This window comes from Pezoporus wallicus, unplaced genomic scaffold, assembly GCF_028554395.1.
Source record: "Pezoporus wallicus isolate ANWC-B61680 ecotype Strahan unplaced genomic scaffold, APGP_CSIRO_Pwel_v1 contig_1583, whole genome shotgun sequence".
Taxonomy (NCBI): Eukaryota; Metazoa; Chordata; class Aves; order Psittaciformes; family Psittacidae; genus Pezoporus; species Pezoporus wallicus.
In genome coordinates, this window is record NW_026637266.1 from 974,502 (window position 1) to 992,400 (window position 17,899).

The 17,899-nt window shown below is 39.1% G+C and overlaps 1 protein-coding gene across 1 annotated transcript in view; it reads left to right on the top strand.

The window, feature by feature from the left end:
* Window positions 1-17,899, top strand: part of COL25A1 (collagen type XXV alpha 1 chain) — a 294,833-nt gene that overhangs the window by 206,605 nt on the left and 70,329 nt on the right. Inside the window, exons 8-11 of the mRNA XM_057404557.1 lie at window positions 3,391-3,462; window positions 4,351-4,458; window positions 7,801-7,836; window positions 15,625-15,651. Coding sequence (XP_057260540.1) covers window positions 3,391-3,462; window positions 4,351-4,458; window positions 7,801-7,836; window positions 15,625-15,651 — 243 coding nt within the window. The remainder of the gene's footprint in view (window positions 1-3,390; window positions 3,463-4,350; window positions 4,459-7,800; window positions 7,837-15,624; window positions 15,652-17,899) is intronic.

Below are 17,899 nucleotides of genomic sequence, written 5' to 3' on the forward strand. Positions count from 1 at the left end.
TTTACATATGGGGAGATAATTCAGGTCCAAGGTGGCATTGCGTGTCTCTGACCTGTGAATCTCAGAATGTATGAGATTATGACTGCTTTAGTCAAAGGAAAAAAAGCTTTGTCCTACTTAGGAACAAGCTGAAAGATGTTACTAAGCTGCTGATGGAAAAATGGAGCTTTCCTATTTTCTCATATGTTGTTTATGTAGGCAGGAAACTGCAGCACTGATAGCTACTCTTGAACTTGTCTGTGTGGTATTGGGAAGTACTGAGAATGCTGGGGCAGGACTGAGAAGTGCTCTATATAAATGTTTTTGTGTGGAGCTACACAAATCTTTTTAATTTTTTTCATTTATTTTCTCAAGGAAAAAAAAGAAATCTTTCATGTCAAACCACTACCTTTTCCAATTAAACTCCTTTCTTAATTAATTCTCAGCTCTACCTTTTTCAAGATAGAATATGAGTTTTGAGTTTCCACTTCTTAAAATGTCAGATTGAATATATACTGCTTTTAGAGGTAACTGAAAATTACTGTGCTGTAATCCTAAAGGCTGAGGAGTAAAACTGAAGTTGTTGAAAGATTTTCTGTTTTTTTTTATAAATGAGACTTAAAATGTATTGCTTGCTACTCAGATTTAGTCCTTTTGTAGGTTTCTTGTTTGTACTCATTTCCATTACATGGGTATTGTAGCTTTATCTAGGAAAGGAATGGACCATGTGCACAGCAGGGCTAATGAGTCACAGATGTAAAGATTCTGGCAAGTTACTATCTTAATAACTTATATCCCATAATAAGAGAATTGCAAATTTGATACATCTGTTTTCTATATTATGTATCTCTCCTGTCTTAGTACTGTCTCAGAGTGAGTGAGTTTAAATGTTTGGAGTTTTAGCCTTTTTGGGGATTATCTTTGTATTTGTTTCTAAAGATGAGATTTCTGGTCACCAAGCAATGCAGTTAGCCACACCACTGTTCATTAGAACAAAAGAAGAAGGCTTTATGGGCTCCACTGACAGGGTCTAAGCTTTCTGATCATGGGTATATATCAGGAATGAAGCTAATGAAGGTGTTAGTGAAAGGACATCCATGCATCAGAAAGTTACTCCTCCTTTTCTGTAAAGACCAATGCGGTCTTTGTGATCCAGGTATTCTCTGATATGATGCATGTGGCAATGAATAGAGCTAATATTTGCCATGCTGAGAGAACCTGCTGCAGCTGGGAGACCTGGCAGACTGCCGTTGCCTGTGGTGCTTTCCACCAAGCCATCTGGGCTGCAAAGGGCTCATGCACTGTGGCAACATGGTTTGCCCCAGCAGAGTTTTCACGCAGGATTTCCTGGAAGCCACCTTATCTGGCAGACGGAGAGAGGCTTTCCTTTTTGGAGGTGTCAAGCTGCAACCCTACAGGCTTACACTCCAGGCCTCATAGAGGGGCTGTGCCACCAGTTGTGTGCACATGCTCTCAGTGGTGGCATGTGTCTGAGCATGCATGCAGGGAGCCTAAAGCTACCACACTGTATTTTATTCTGTGCTCCTCAGCCTGATGCCTCTTTTCAGACAGTGTGCTATGCTAAAGACAAGGAGAAGACTTGGGGATTTCTTTCTTTAGGAGTTCACTGCTCAACTCTATAAGGTTTCAGCTTTATCAGAAGCTCTGATTCACACCCTACAAAGCAACACAAGAAAGGTGTTGAACTGAGAGTAAAATTCACCTCTTGTATTGTCACAACAGGCCATGATTACCACACTCCTCTTTTTTGTACCAGTAAAGTACAAGTTCTGCACATGTTGGTAGCACATGTTGGTAGACTAACATATGAGAAAACATATGTAGCATAAAAAGCTTGAGGGGAGAAATTTTGCCCGGGATGTGAAAATGCTTCTTTTATGTCTTGAAAGCGTTGATCTTGGCCATTCTGGAATACCCAAGACCTAGCACTAGATTGTTGTTCAGTGTTTATAATTGTGTATGTACTACCAGTTTATGTGCTGAATGTCATATGTTAAACACAACGTGAGGAGCAAGATTTTAATTATACAAAGCACTTCAAAATCCACCATCACTGCTGTCAAGTTCTGCAGCAATCCAGAGTTCAGGCTTTCTATGTAACTCTCAAATTGCTATAGCACATTTTACTTGAAAATGGCTCAGTTGTCTGCTGGCTGATAACTTAAAAACTATCAAATGATCATAAAAATTTATTGTAATTTTAAAGAAAGTCACATCTGTGGGACTGCTCCTTCTAAAATCTCTTGATATTCTCATTGTAAGTTAACAGCCTGCATCTGCAGTGTGGTGCAAACCCAACTCTGTTTCCCATATGACAGAGAGGCTGTTTCCTGTCAGTAGGCAATGTGGGGTATACTAAACATAGTGTTCGTTCTGTTTGTCTGTTAGTAAATTGTCTCTGTGATGTCTGTGTTGTGCTGTTTTGGTACCATGTTATGCTGTGTCCCTAGGGTCTGCCAGGCTTCCCCACAGTCGCTGCTCTGCACAGTAATCAGATCCTCACCGTCAAGGTTTGTGGGTGTCACGTACCTGTTCAGTCAGATATCTCTGTATCAGCATAAAAGTGCACATGAAAAAAAACTTTTTTGACCATTGAATACCAATGAATCCTCATGGTGGACCTAAGTTAACCCTCACTGCCTTTGCATTGGTATAAGTACTCCTGATGCAGAGCGTGGGATCATGCCTATAACTATGCGTAGTGTTAGCCCTGGAAAAACCCACATTCCCCATTATCTCAATCAGTATTTTATTTTCAGATGATATTTTTCTGTAGTTCTGCTTCCCTGAGGCATACAGGAGTGTGGAAAATGTCAGTGAACTCTATACTGGTTACATGTAGAGTCAGCTATTTGTGTTAGATAGCAGAGGTTTAATCTGTACATACAGATTTTCTAAAAGCTGGATTTGCAAATTAAGCAGGAAGGATTGAAGCAATCTGGTCAGGCTGGAGCTCCAGCCCTTATTAAAATGACACCATTCTTCATGGCACAATATGCTGGTTAGAAAATCTGACTGAAAGCTGAACTGGTGCTTTGTCTCTAGAAGCTTTGCTGAAAGAACAACATGTAAAAATGCTGATCTTTAGAGCCCGGGCAATGAAAGAAAAATACATGTGAAGAATTCTCACAGGAAGTCTGGGGAGAAAAAAGTTACGCAGTTAACTCACTCTATGTGGTTAATTCATGGAGTGGTACGTCCTGTATATCAGAGGTAAATTTCTTCAAAAGAAAATGCACAGTTTCTGTGAGGCAGAAGCACCGGTTTATATTATTTTAGTTATTACAAATCTAATGAATATGTCTTTATTTCTTTCTCGGGCCTTCTGATGTCTATTCTTCAATTCTCTCATCTCTGATCTTCAACCTTTGACCTCACCTGCCTGATCAGATGGTGTTTCCTAAAATCAATCATGGGTTTCTCTCAGCTGATCAGCAGCTCATTAAACGCCGCCTCATTAAGGTAGTGCTTCATCTCACTGGAGTCTGGTTCTTCTTTACATTCAGTTTACTCTTTGCTGTACCTTTTTGTCAGATGCCTTCTTATAGCAGGATGTTCATTTGCAAATGTTTTAGAATGAGGCAACTGTTAATGATATTAACGATTAGAAGGCTATGGGTAGCTTTGCTAAATGATCCATATTTAAGATGCAGTTGACTTTTTCCAGATTTTAGCAATGATATGCTGGAAATCAAATAAGTTTGGTGTCTTTTTTTTTTTTTTTAAGGGGAAAATAATATGTTTGGCAACTCTCTTGGAAATTGGCTTTTACAAATTAATAAGTTAAATTAGAAGTAAAAGCCATTAAGAGAGTTAGCTAATAGTTGTTATAAAACAACTCCTCAGAACAGATGAAAAATTATGTACAACTTCACGAAAAAGCAGTTATTTTTCATGCTCATATTTGAAATCTATCCATGCATCATTGATGGGCTTGGAAAATTGCCATGCAAACTATATATTCTCACATGTGGCTCTTCTTTTTTACCTCAGCTTTGTTATGATTATGTGAATTATGAAGCAAACAGCTGCTTATTGAAAACAGTTACTTGTTCTGGAAAACTAGATGAGTAAAATGTTGCAAGGCTACCCCAAATTTTGGCATGTGCTGTGGCAGGACAAGCAGTTTAGAATTTAAATGTTCTGCTCTGTGGCTGATTGCATTGGAAAGATACAACCCTCTTGTCTCCAAGGCAAAGTCCAGCCTCTGCCATAAGCAGCAAAGGAGCCACTGTCCCACTCATGGCAGCTTCCTCCCGCCTGTCTTGTGATCTTTCCCGGTAAATCAATGTCTTTGTATGTGGTTGGTGCCTATAAAACAAACTTGTGATGAGTTTTATGTTGGTTTAGGGGGACCAAGGACAAGCTGGACCCCCTGGACCTCCAGGGCCACCAGGACCCAGAGGGCCACCAGGAGATACGGGCAAAGATGGTCCTCGCGGGATGCCAGGCTTACCGGTGAGTTAGTCTGTGGCTGTCATGGTGTCCCAATGCCTCTCAAGTATATGCCAGCTCAGTTTCAAAGATGTTTTCTGAGGTAAGATTGGCAAGGAAGATACATGGAAGCTGAACCACAGGCAGAGTTATGGTGTATCTGAAGTCTCCCTCACGAAGAGCAAGTTCATTGCAGGGCCAAGAGTAACACCTAGGTTCCTTGCCTTCCTCTCCTGATAGTTTCTCCGCACATTCTAAGGTTTCTGTGTTGCTCATTGATGTAATGTAAGCATTGATAAATGCATGAGAAGGGTCTGCCCCTCCCAAAAGTAGTAAATATTTGTTCTCAAACTTCAAGATAAAGCTGAATTTGAGACGTTTGTAGCACGGACAGGCCTGAATTCTCACTTCCTAATGATTTAGCCTCAAAAATCATGGAATTAAAGTAATAAATTGCTAAATGCTGCCTAAATTATGATGAAGTTTAGAATCAGGTTCTGCCACCTTTACACAAGTATAATACCATTTTCCTTGGCTCATTTCCTGTTCATTAGAACAACCAGCAGAATCCATTGTTACTGCTAATTGTTTGGTTTAGGCACAGTATCTGACCCTCTGCCTTTGGCACTTCGTGACCTGATGATTAAACGCTTTTTAAACAGATGCATCGATACATGGACTTTTTTAAAGCAAAATATGAGTATGTTTTTTGTTTTATATTTTGTAGGCTCTTTAATTTTCATTCTTTTGAAAGAAGTAGCTCTCTTTTCATCATGAATGCCACTCTGTTATCAGTGTGGAAATGGAATCACAAACAGGAAAGGGACATGGCAACTGAAGCACCACATGTACAGCTGCACACACACACACACCTCTCCCCATGATAAGTACAAACTGTGGCTGAGAGGACACATAGGGAACTAGCAAGGTGAGGACCAGCACTGGAAATAGAAACAGGGCTTTTTGAAGGAAAAGCATAGCTATTATGTGGGGTTAGGACAGAAAGGCATAAAATTTCCCTGCAGGACCTTTTTAGGTAAAACCAAGAAAGAAAATACCTACACTCTTGTTCTAGCCCTATTGAGGTTGCCTCATCTGAAACACTATTTACTGTACAAATCAATATAACATGATGATAATAGTAAAACCCTGCTAAAATGTCCTGTGAAAATCCAGCAAGGCTTGGCAATTAAGACCTACAGTGCTCTAGGGCTGCTGCTGTTAATGTTGTTGCTTTGTTTTGGTTTTCACCACCATTGCCCTTATAAGTTATAGCTCAAGGTTATGAAATGACATTAAAAGTCTTTTGTTTCTGTTGTTGAGCACCTACTCATCTCTTGTTCATCCTGCAGCACATCGGGCTTTGGGCCTCATCTTGGTCTCTGGTTTGTCCTTTTAATGTGGTAAAATTGACTGCAGTCAGCAGAGTTGCTTCTGCTTTGATATAGTGAAGGTGAGACTGAAACCAGAATGCATTTCTGACTGCAGTGGTGCCATTTTTATAATTCAAGCACAAGAGGCTAGAATCAGCTGGCTTTGCTGATTACAACATGACTGTGTGTTGCTTGGGGTTTTGTGTTTTTTTAGCAGAGGGAACATTAGTGTTTCTCATAACAGGGAAGTAATGCATTTTATGCAATGAGGTCATTCCATTTTATAATAGTTCTGTAGTGATTTTGACTTTAGATGGCAAGAGAGAGTTTCTTTTTATAGGTTTTTAAGCTGTGGCTATCTTAAGCCCTATAGCATTATGGAAAATCAGTTCATAATACAGCTTTAGAATCAGATACAAACAAACACTCAGATAGAAACTGTCCAGATTGCTGACTGCTGTTACCATTCTGCTCCTTGCTATTGTCCTGTACCCTCAGGTTAGTGATCCTGATCCCCAGAAGGTGGTTTTTTTCCTCCATGGCTGTGTGGTGTGCAGTCAGCAGGAGAGAGGGAAAGTTTAGCCAAGAGGTGGTGACAGCTTTGTATCTTTAGAAGGCTTGCATGGACCTTTGAGCTAAAGAGCTGAACAACAAAATAGCTGCACTGTGTTATGCATAAGGACATTGCAGCACCACACAGCTGTAAGACGATGTCCTCACAGTGGTCAACCACCATTAGAAGGTAGTCATTTCCTCTTTTGCAGTGCTAGGCAAAGCAGGGACTTCTTTTCCAACCTGTCTTTCTCAAGCAAGGAGCTTTACAATCACCAGAGATATAAGATGTACTTGGGCCCCTGTTTTCTCCTGTGCCCATGCACTTGCTGGGTATCCTAAGCAAGTCAGGCAGCCAAGATAGCAAGGCACGGGGAGAAACTCCAGCAACCCCGCTACTTCTCTTCCGCAGTGTACCAGGGGAAAAGAGCAGCCTGCGTGCCCACATGTCTCCATCTCTGTCATCGCCACCTTGTATCCCAGAAGTGTGCAACCTATTATGGATACTTAAAGCTTCTAGAGATGAGAAAGTATTGGTTTCTTGGGCAGGAAATCTTAGAGCTGAGGAGGTAGAAATGTTAGACATGCTGTTGGACCTATGGCCAGCAGAGAGCACCAAGGAAGAGATGTTAGAAAGGGCTGCTCAGCCTTCTGCCTAAGCCTTTCTTTGGATGTCCACAGAAGATCCTGTTGGAACCAGAACATATTTGCCTTCTTACAGAGTAATACCTTTGCATCGCACAGACACCAGAGCAAAGACTTTGAAACTTTAATGCCTCCAGAAAGAAATAAAAAAAGAACGAGATTTTTTTTTCCTGTTAATAAGACAATAGAATGATACAAACTCTTGAAATTATTTCATCTTTATTTCCCTAAATTTATGGGGATATCTTGATACTCACTTCAGGATGTGTAACTGCTGTATCCAGAAGTTAGCAATGTTTCAGAGAGAGCTGAAAAGTCCAACAAGCGTAGGTAATTAGCTGTCAGAAACCCGTGCATATCTGGTTTCTCTCTCTTGGGTATCTTGGTGTGTTTGAAGATGCTACATATCTTCTTCTGAATGCAATGCACACATAGAATCATAGAATCAGCTAGGTTGGAAAGGACCTTTAAGATCATCAAGTCCAACCATTACTCCAGGACTGCCAAGACCACCACTAAACCATGTCACTAAGGGCCTCGTCTACATGGTGTTGGAACACTTCAGCGATGGTGATTCCACCACTTCCACGGGCAGCCTATTCCAATGCCTGACAACCCTTACTGACATTACTTTTACAAAAAAGTAATATACGTAATGTACAGTTAGCTGCCACACGTTTAAGAATGAATTTTTTAAGATACTTTTATCAAGTAGAAAATTGAATTCTAGACATGTTACATGACAGGTTACTGAAATTATTCACTCTTTTTTTTTTTTTCCTTTTTTTGTTTTAAGGGTGAGCCAGGAAAACCAGGAGAACAAGGATTAATAGTAAGTACTCCGCTGGTATGTAACAAATACGTGACATGTATACTTTTTAAAAATGTGAAATTCCAAAAAGCTTTATAGCTGTGTATTTTCTAACCTTCCTTTGTCACAGACTATTTGAAACCTCATTTGTGAAGAAAACATGAGAAAGACAACCTGCTCTTTTTACATACAGTTGCCTGTCATATAAGGCCAACTTCTTTAAGCTTGTAGTAGAGGGAAATGAAACATCTAAGAGCAAACAGCAAAGCAAAAGAGTCAAGCCAGGTGTTCCCAGTTCCTGGCCCCCACTTATCACTGTCTCTGAAATTGAGCTGTTTCTACCTTGAGAGCATTGAGCAGCGCAAGAACCATCTACTTGTTTTAAGGGCCAAAATCCCAGCTGTCTCTGTGGCAATAGCTCTTGGCTCTTTGCCTGATGGAACAGTGAAGACACAGCACAGCCCACTAAAACTCTCAGAATGTTCTCCTCTCCTGAGGTTTTGTTTTTTCTCTCTGTGTGTGTGAGAATGTGAAAGAAAACTGAATGCATTTTTTTACAAATATTCAGATATGGCAGTAAATGTTTTCTGTTGCATCAGGAACTAATTAACCCTATTCATTTGGAAGCAAATTGAAGTTCCACTGGTTGTAAATCAGCCTCAGCCACAGGGCAAGGCATGAGAAGTTTCTGCCTGTCACATATTCTCAGAACTCTGAAACATGCGGTGGTTCTTTTCCCTTAAGATCCCCCTAAACACTTATGGTCATTCTTATTTTTATGAGAGATGACAGAACTGTAGCCTGTGGCATGTGGTTTTGATTCCTGAATGCTTCTGAGGAGGAAGATTATATGCTCAGCAATCACTGCAGATATGATTGCTATCTGTTTGTGTTCATGAAGTTTTAAACAGGTGTGATGATCTTTAACCTTGACAAATTGCAAAACAATTTGAATTAACAAAATCCAATATCTTCTGGAAGAATAAAAAAAAAAGATTCTGAGGCTCAGAAATACCTGCTGTGATCAGGAAGCTAAAGTCTTCTACTTTTTCATTTCAAGATAATGGTTTAACAAAACCATTCTAGGTTAATTCTGCAGGAATTCTTTTGTAAGAACTTGCCTTTGTTTCACACCAAGAATCTGAAGTGTGAGTTACCTTCCTGTTTCTTCTTCCTGATGAAATTGAAACTGTGAAGCCAATGGGTCCCATAAAGTACTACTGGTCCCGGTGGCCAGTGGGTCCACTTGTTGGAGTGTACTGTGGTTTCCTACTTGACCGCATGTCCAATGCCCTTTCCAGTAAGAAGCAAGCATTGTGGCATGTATTCTGGTTCTTTGTCCAAGATGGAGGCAGGATATAGCCAAGGAGAGCACCAGATGATGCAAAACAGTCTGTACAATTTGGATGTATTTGCAGAAGGTTGTGGAAACTGAAGGCTACCTGTAGCCTACAGGATCACACTCTCAACAGCTTTAAGTTCCATGATGCTGTTCAGGTGAAGAAGAGCTGCAAGCCTGACCTCAAGATTGTTATAATGAGGATAAAAACTTTTCTTTTTCATGAAATATCTCTAGCACTTATATTTGTAATGATTCTTGGTATTTCTAGGTGAATGTACAGGTTATTCATAGAACTTGTGAATCAACAACGGCACAGCTTGAAATTGCTTAGTCTTCTATTTTCTCTTTTTACAAGAAGTGGATAAATTTCTTGAAGAGCACAAGATAGTAGCTAATGAGAAAGCAGTGTTTTCCAGCTTGTGTCTCAGAATGTACCACAAGTTTATTACACATGTTGAGTAATTTGTGACCTACTCAAACAATGTGTGCCTTGATTCACAAAAAGCTAAAATCATTTTAATACATTTGGAGTTCTGAGAACGTTCATGTTTTCCATCCAGTGACATAGGAAAACCAGTGGCTCTAGTGAAGACAAAGATGTGACAATTTTCTCCAAAGGAGAATTTGCTGCCATGTTATCTATTTTTAATGAAGTTCTTTGTCAATAAAGAAAAAGAAAATAGTGTTTCAGATGATGTTGAGAGGACAGTAATAACTTTTCTTACTCTCAAGCAGAAGTTTGCTTGGACTATATACAAAGAGTAACTGAGTTCTCTGGCGTGAATTCTCCTTTGGCGCACAAGAGAGCTCAGAACCTGCCTTAGGTGCACTAGGGAAATTTGCCTTGAAGACAGAGAATAGCTTCTCTTCTTCCCAATTTCCAACGTAAGTGTGTGTGGGTTGAGACAGGGTAGTGGGAAGAAAGGTTTAGGAAAGCTAATTGTTGCTTACAGGGGTCTCTCGTTCCCAGTTGAAAATCTTTCCAGATTGTTGGAGTGGGCTTCTATTGCTCTTCTATCCTTGCAGTCAAGACGTTTGCAAGGGGGTTTTGGCTCTATATGTTGCTATGTCAGGAAGAATCTGTCTTCTCTTTGAGCCACGAGAGTTCAAGTTCTTTTTAGGTGAGATGGAGGCTTAGGTTTAAGTTTTAAAAGTATTGACTATATGCATCTTTAATGTTATAAAAGAATGTAAGAATGATGAGTTAGTTGTAATTTGTGTCTGGTTTCCACGGCACTTGAAAGCCCTGCAGATCTACTTTCTGCAAGAGCTGAAGGTATCATTCCTCTGTGCAGAAAGGATTAAGAGAATTCAGAGGGAGGCCAAGTAGTGGGGTGACCAAAGGGATTACGTTTTGAAATGTTATGTGGAACCAGCAAAATGTATTTTATGCAAGAGAGAAGGCCAGCAATTTCCTTAGCTTTTCAGACTTTTCAGTTAAAGTTGTGTTCTGCCTCTCATAATTCATCCTTCTTCCCATGCTATTTGTCTGCTATTCCTCATTATATGCTCTCTTAAATGCCATACACATTTTCCTGTTTTATTTTCTCATTTTCAGAATTAATCATTAATGAATATGTGACTCTTTTCTACCCAAGAGCTAGGATTTCTAGTTCATGAGAACTTAAAGTGAGTCAGTGATGGGAAATCTCCAGGGCTGACACTGATAATCTACATTTTCCAATTCATAAGTTGCAACAGTATAGAAGGTGTGCATGAGGTGGTTTTCTTTCTAATTTTCATATGAGAGAGTTTTGGATGCTTTTATATATAAAGTATTTTAAACTAGTGTGTAGTCATAAAAAATTGGAAGATCAAAATTTGCAGTGATTTCAGCTTCTTGGAAAAGAAGTAAATTTAAACATGTTCAGTGTATGAATCAACCATTTCTTGTCACTGAAAAAACCCTGCATATTATTTTATCCTCCAAAATTGGCTGTAAAGACAGGTAAGTAATTTTACAGATGTTTTGCATGAACAGAACACTCCAGAATAATCAGAGAAGTCAGGTAAAGGTGTCTCTTTGCAAAAAATATCTGTACTGTAATGATCAATCCAAATGTAAAGTCCCTCTTTAAAATATATTGTTTTCCAAACTAGTAGTTATGTGCTTATACAGTCTTGCTGGGCATCTGTTCAAGAAAATAAGACTTAATGCTACTGCTTTTGCTAGTTATTCAGAATAAAGAGGATGTTCTTCCAAAGCGTATTGCTATTTCTGTGAAAGACAGTGGAAACCTTGCAGTTAAGTCTGCAAAATGTCACATCTTTAAAATTTATGAAGATTCATTTTTCACCTTAGGTTAAAATGAATAAAATGGACACATAGGGATCAGGCAGAGCTGACTGGGAAGTGCTGCTAAGTTCAATTCAACCTTTTAGGACAATGGCCAAGACCAGATGCTCAGCTGGTGTGAATCTTCATAGCTCCTCCAGGAACCTACTAATTGTGGTTTTGTTTTCAGTGGCCAGAGTTCTGCAGCAGCCTTCTTTGTTTCATTCTGGTAGCATATTCATAGCAAGTTTTATGAGGTGGTGTTCTTATGCTGTTTAGCTGCAAAAGCTTACTAGGAACTAGCAGATGAAATGGAAATTCTCAACCTGTGCCTCTCACAGAAACTGTTAGTTTTTTTTCCCCAATACAATTGCATTGGCCATGACTTGCAGGTAGTCTCAGGAGCAGTAGTCTTTGCCGTTTTGTAACTTCTGTACTTTAGTAATGGCTGCCACAACAATGACTAAGGCAGTGATAATAAAAAGCTCTGCCTGATCATTAATTAATACTTCTTGCTGCTCTTTTCATCAGTTAAGGTAGATAGCATAGGAGGGGATACTACTTAATCTCAAATTAGGTGAGATTTCCCATTATAGTTAATCTGTTTTCTTAGCTGGTCATTCTTTTATCTAGGTGACACATCAATACTAAAGCATTGCACATTTCAATACTTGTACTCTAGATATTGCAATCTATATGAAACACTCCTCAACCATTCAGGAACACATTTCCAGAATAACATCACATGCCCGCTACACACAGAAAATGGGATCAGTGGGTAGTACAGGCTCTCCTGAAATGCACATGAATACTTTGTGTGAAACCTGTGCTTTCCTTTTCATGTACATCTACTAGTTCAGGTTTCCTTCATAAGTTCTTTATGCCTTTAGACTGGTAAGAAATCAATCTGCGGGAATAAGGAAGTGATCATCCTCCCATACTCAGCACTAGTGAGACTGCATCTGAAATACTGTGTTCATTTTTGGGCCCCTCACTACAAGAAAGACATTGAGGTACTGGAACATGTCCAAAGGAGAGCAACAAAGCTGGCGAAAGGTCTAGAGAACCAGTTCTGTGAGGAGCAGCTCAGCAAAGTGGGGTTGTTTAGTCTGGAGAAGAGGAGGCTCAGACCTTATTGCTCTCTACAACTACCTGAAAGGAGGATGGAGTGAGGTGGGGGTCTGTCTCTTCTCCCAAGTAACAAGCGATAGGACAAGAAGAAATTGCCTCAAGTTGAACCTGGGAAATTTAGATTAGATATTAGGAAAAATTCCTTCTCAGAATAGGGTTGTCAGTCACTGGAACAGGCTTCCCAGGGAAGTGGAGGAGTTACCATACCTAGAAGTATTTAAAAGATGTGTAGATGCAGTGCTTAGGGACACAATTTAGTAGCAGACTTGGCAGTGTAAGGTTAATGGTTGGACTTGATCTTAAGGTCTTTTCCAATCTAAATTCTATTCCAATCTAAAGTGTTTAAGGATTGTTATCGACACCAAAGGGGAAATATGTTATCTCAGTGACAGTCTTGAAACTTCTTTTGTCCCACAGAAATAAAGACACAATACCTCCTAGAGGCCTTCTCATTACAAAAAGCTTTTACTTTACATAGGAAATATGGAAGTTTAAAAGAAAAACAGTTTTTTTTTTCCCCCAAAGCTTTGGAATAAGAGGTTTTTTTGTATAAGTGTATTACACCATTGTGACATATTTTGCTATATAACTTTTTCAGTGTAGTAAAAAAGAAAATCATTTTTTCATTTTATTTTTGTTAGACATTTTCATTTGGTGTTTGTTCTCACTGTCCATGAACTTTGATACCTTGTAAAACAAATCCTTACTGCTGCCTTAGACCTGCAAATTGAAAGTACCCAAACATACATATCTTTAAGTGTTTAGCAACTGAGTCACTGAAGTTGAATACAGAACACCTTGAGAGGCTATTGCTAATGTATCACACCCTGAATGTGTGTGCTTTGAAACTGCAGCTTTAACCTTTACAGGGCAGAATTATTTCTTGTTTTGCAGCTTGCTAAAGCATAACAAACAGAATAAGCTTAAGAAGAAAATACAACTGTAACATTAGAAGGGAAATCTAGGAAGAATTCTGGACTCAGAACATTTGTTCTAACTACATTTAGGTCAGACTTTTCAGTTTGGTTGGTTATTTTTTGAGTTGGGTTTTTTTAAGTAACAAAAAGGCTCAAGAGGCAATCTCCATTCCTGGGACATAAAAGTAGCAGGTTTCAACTATGACGGTAGTCTTCAGCTGGTCAGTCTGGCTTACTGATGGAGGGATTTTTCTTAAAATATGAAATATCCCCAAAATACAACTGGTTAATATATGAAAGTTCATCAGATAAGTGATGCCCAGAACATAGATGTTTGGAGCTTATTTTGGTAGCAGTGATGTAGGAATGCTCTAGTTTGAGCATTAATCCTTTGGGGTTTTTCAAGATGTTAGCTTATCTTGCACCTTTCTCACAGAAGCGGATGATTCCTGGTTCATCATTGCCACGGTGTCAGGCATTGGAAGAAACTTCCTTCTCTTGAAGAAGAGGAAAAATATGTATTTGTGGAGCATGTAGTTTTATCCATGGTTCCTTACCCAGCAGGCCACTCTTACTTACCAGCATCCTCTTGATTTGTGTATCTTATTCTTAATCCATTTCAGTTTTCTTGGAGACTGTTTGCAAGCAATGCTTAAGAAATAGGTTGTACTTCATTGCAGTACCACTGGTGACCTCAGCCTCCAGCAAGTCTAAAGGTTAGAATTCAGGTACTTACTGAAAAGATGACCTGATTTAAATAGCATTTTTTTCACAATGCAGTGAGCTGGGGGCATTTTTCTCCAGTCTAAAGCAGCAGATGTTTACTCTACTTGTTCTGATCACCACCATTAAATTTTCAAGAAGCAACATTCATCTATGTTGCTGCAAGATTTGATGCATAACCAATGTAAGAATCCACATTTAAAAAGGCAGGGTTTTCAGCCACATCAGTAGATCCAGGACCCAGACATACGACCACTGGAGCTTTTCCATTTTTGCAGTTTAATCTTCTATCAGAGCAGTGTTCCAACAAGCCATGCATCTACCAGCAGGGCAGGATTCCACCTAATTTCAAACTACATTAAGAATAAAATTGGCTCTGCATTTTGAAGCAGAAATATTTCTTCTTTTTCTTTTTTTTTTTTTTTTAATAATTGCAGTTTTGATATCAATTGTTCTTTTATTCATTCAAACATTAGAAAGATTTTGATTCTTCTGGTTTTGGTTTTTGTTTTGCACCTTCATGGACTGCACCTTCATGAATTCACCTTGCTTTGTATAGCACCAGCACCCACAGGTTGCACCAGCATCTGTAGTAGGAACATGGGGAAGAATGTGGACATGGTCTGGCTCTTACCCAAAAAGACTGTGAAAATGTCAAAGACTTGGTTGGCTAATCTATTTCCCTCCTGCCTCCGCTCTCCACTCCACAAACAACCTGGGTACTTCAGAGAAGCCAAATGAGAAATGGGTCCTATTAATACCAATGAGACTTTGATGCCCGTATGACATTAAGCAGTTAAGCTTTCCTGAATTGAGATATCTCTTCCTGCCTTCCCAAGTCATGGGGACAAAATGGTGATTCTTTACTTCCCAAGTGCATTCTTAATGATTTCTGAAGTTAATTCTTAATTATTTTTCTCTTAACTTGCAAATGATGGCATAGATCACGTGTTGGGTAAAAAATAGTAATGCATGCTGATACCTAGAAAGTGAGAAGATTATGAGGTTTATGCTTCTTTCTATCTTCAAAATATTTGTTTGCGTAAACCTTGTTTTTATGCTGCTGAGCAGATTTATTACTGTGGACACACAGCTGGCTGTTAGCTGGTACCAGAAAGAGAAAAAACACTGTCACCTTAATGCTGACAGATTTGTCAGTACTATAAGAAACAGACGGGTTGGAAGAGAAAAAATTAGAAGGGGAAAATTTGAGTCTTACAGTTAGTAGTTAGATCAGTTCCAAAAGAGAAAAGATCCATTGTGCATTTTGAGCATAAAGTTTTACTTTGCCTTGATGTATAAAACATCAGCCGGTTTCAGTCCAGTATCAGAATGCTTACACAATAAGACAGTTTTAATTGGTCATTTCAGTTTAAATTGGCTAGAGTTATGATGTTAATTGAATTGTTTTCCCTTTGCAGGGACCTCAGGGGCCTCCAGGACAAAAGGTATAGTATAAACAACAATACTGTGAAAGTGATTATTCCTGCTGGTGCCAAATTGCAAGCAGAAAAGGTGAATGGAATTAGCTACTGTACACTGCATTGGATCAGTTAGTTTAGGCTCTGAATTTTGTTTTTGCAAAATGCAGCCATATAAAGTGAGACATCAGATTTCTCATTTCCCCCATCGTAGGAAGTCCAAGCAATGCAGAACAGACTGTTTTCAATCTGTGTGCTTAACTTTCAGGTGAAAAGGTGGCTATAATTTTCTTACTTGTGCAATGGTGCGACTAGGAAACCAATGTTAAAATGTTATGAAAGGTGGGGAGATAGAGTTTCTGATTAAATGCATGCCCTTACTCAAGTAGATCAGTGCCATATGACTAAAGAATTGACCACCAGAAACAAAGGACATAGGTGTTGCTGATAAATGGGGCTTGGCTGATGGTGTTCAGGTGGTCTGCCAGTATCTTCCTGTTCCTTCAGTAACCCAAGACCTGACCTCCTGGGAATGCTGCCAGCATTATTTACGCTCATTAAACCTGACTGCCTCAGTTTGATGTAGTGAGTTTAGGATTTATGGAATTACACCATTAAAACAGTCCTAGGTATATCAGCAATAACACCTAGTAAGTGCCACTTTTCCAGCATCTCACCCACACACCACCAAGGCAAGTAATTTTCTAGTTGATTTCAAAAGATTAATAAATTGTATGGAAGATACTTAATAAAACAGGCTTGAAATGTATAAAGAAAAAAAGTAAGAGGAAATGAATAAGTAGTATTAACATATGTGAGAAGGATTCCACCTCTGTCTTTCATTTTCTAAGATAATATTCTTTAAGGTGAAGATTTGTTTGCGTCTGTTCAAATGGAACTTTTTGAACAAAAGAAAGAAAACCTCACTGATACATAAAAATGTAATCCCAAAGCATATAAATCCATGGAAAATAGATAAACTGGTGGAAATTTGTCAGCTGTGGGCTGTGCAGAACTTGCAGGCTGAAGGAGAAGACTACACTTCATGTTTCACAGTGCAGGAATGTGGCATTTTAAACTGTGCTGATGTCTAAGTTGCCATTTAAAATTATGCCCTCAGATTTGGGGAGGAGGGTATTTTACATGTACAGCATCAGCAAAACTCATCTGCTGATTAGCTTTTGAATATCTGATAACTTGGCATGGTAGAATCAGCTTTATTTACACTCTCTAACATCTTCTGTCTCATAAGAAAAATCAGCAGCTATAAAAGACTGTCATGGAGACCAGGAACTGTTATGATAGTTTATTGAGGCTGCTGGTTTAATGCCGTCCTGAGCTTTGTCTTCTAGTTTTCTGGAAAAGTTATAGAAAGATGTGGAAATGTCCGCTAGGAACCCTTGGTAGTCATGACCACGCATCCAGCAAAAAGAGGCAACACAAATGCTAAAATGGAAGCTTTGGCAGTAAGGGGAGAGCATTCTGGGTCATGGAGATGCAGTGGGATGCCACAGTATTATTTCTTACTGATTTATAGCTCTGTTATGAGTTGGAGCCCCTTGGGCATTCAAATGTTGGAGGTTTTTCAAGACCCTCATGAGTTGCCTCTTTTTCTTTTTTCTCAGGATTTCTCAACTCTATTCATTGGCAAACATGTGCATCCATTCTGGGTACATGCTTCTGGGTGTTGGTGCCCTTTGACTAATCCATTTCTAGTGAAACCTCCAACCAATATGAATAGATGGGGAAATGTCACACACTGTTTTTTTAGGGATAAAATAAAAAAGAAATAAAGCAGGACATAAGAGTATTCACAGGGTGCTTATTTGTCTTAAGGGTCCCATGAAACTGCACACTTCACTGTTGACAGAGCCTGTGCTTTTCCCAGTCCCCTGTTCTCTTTTTAGGGTGCCAGCCTTTCAAATACAGCTATCACACTTTTGTATCCTATTAAGTTGATTATAAATGAAAAATAATGCTCTCAGTTTCCTTGCTGAGCAACACCATTGTTATACAAAAAGAGGATAATGTTGGATAAGCGCACATAGTGTTCCTGCTTTCTTCATGCCTCAGGTTTTCAATGAACATCCGTAACAAGTCACACAAGTTCCTTTAGAAAAATTGTCCATCATATAGAAACTTATAGTGTGATTGCTTTGTAAAAAGATCCCTCAGATGCTACAAGTCAGTATTAATATTTTGCTTTCCTCTTTGCTCCTTGTGTTGGCTTTTAAATTTTTATTGCAATAATACTGATGTAATTTAAAAGGGTATC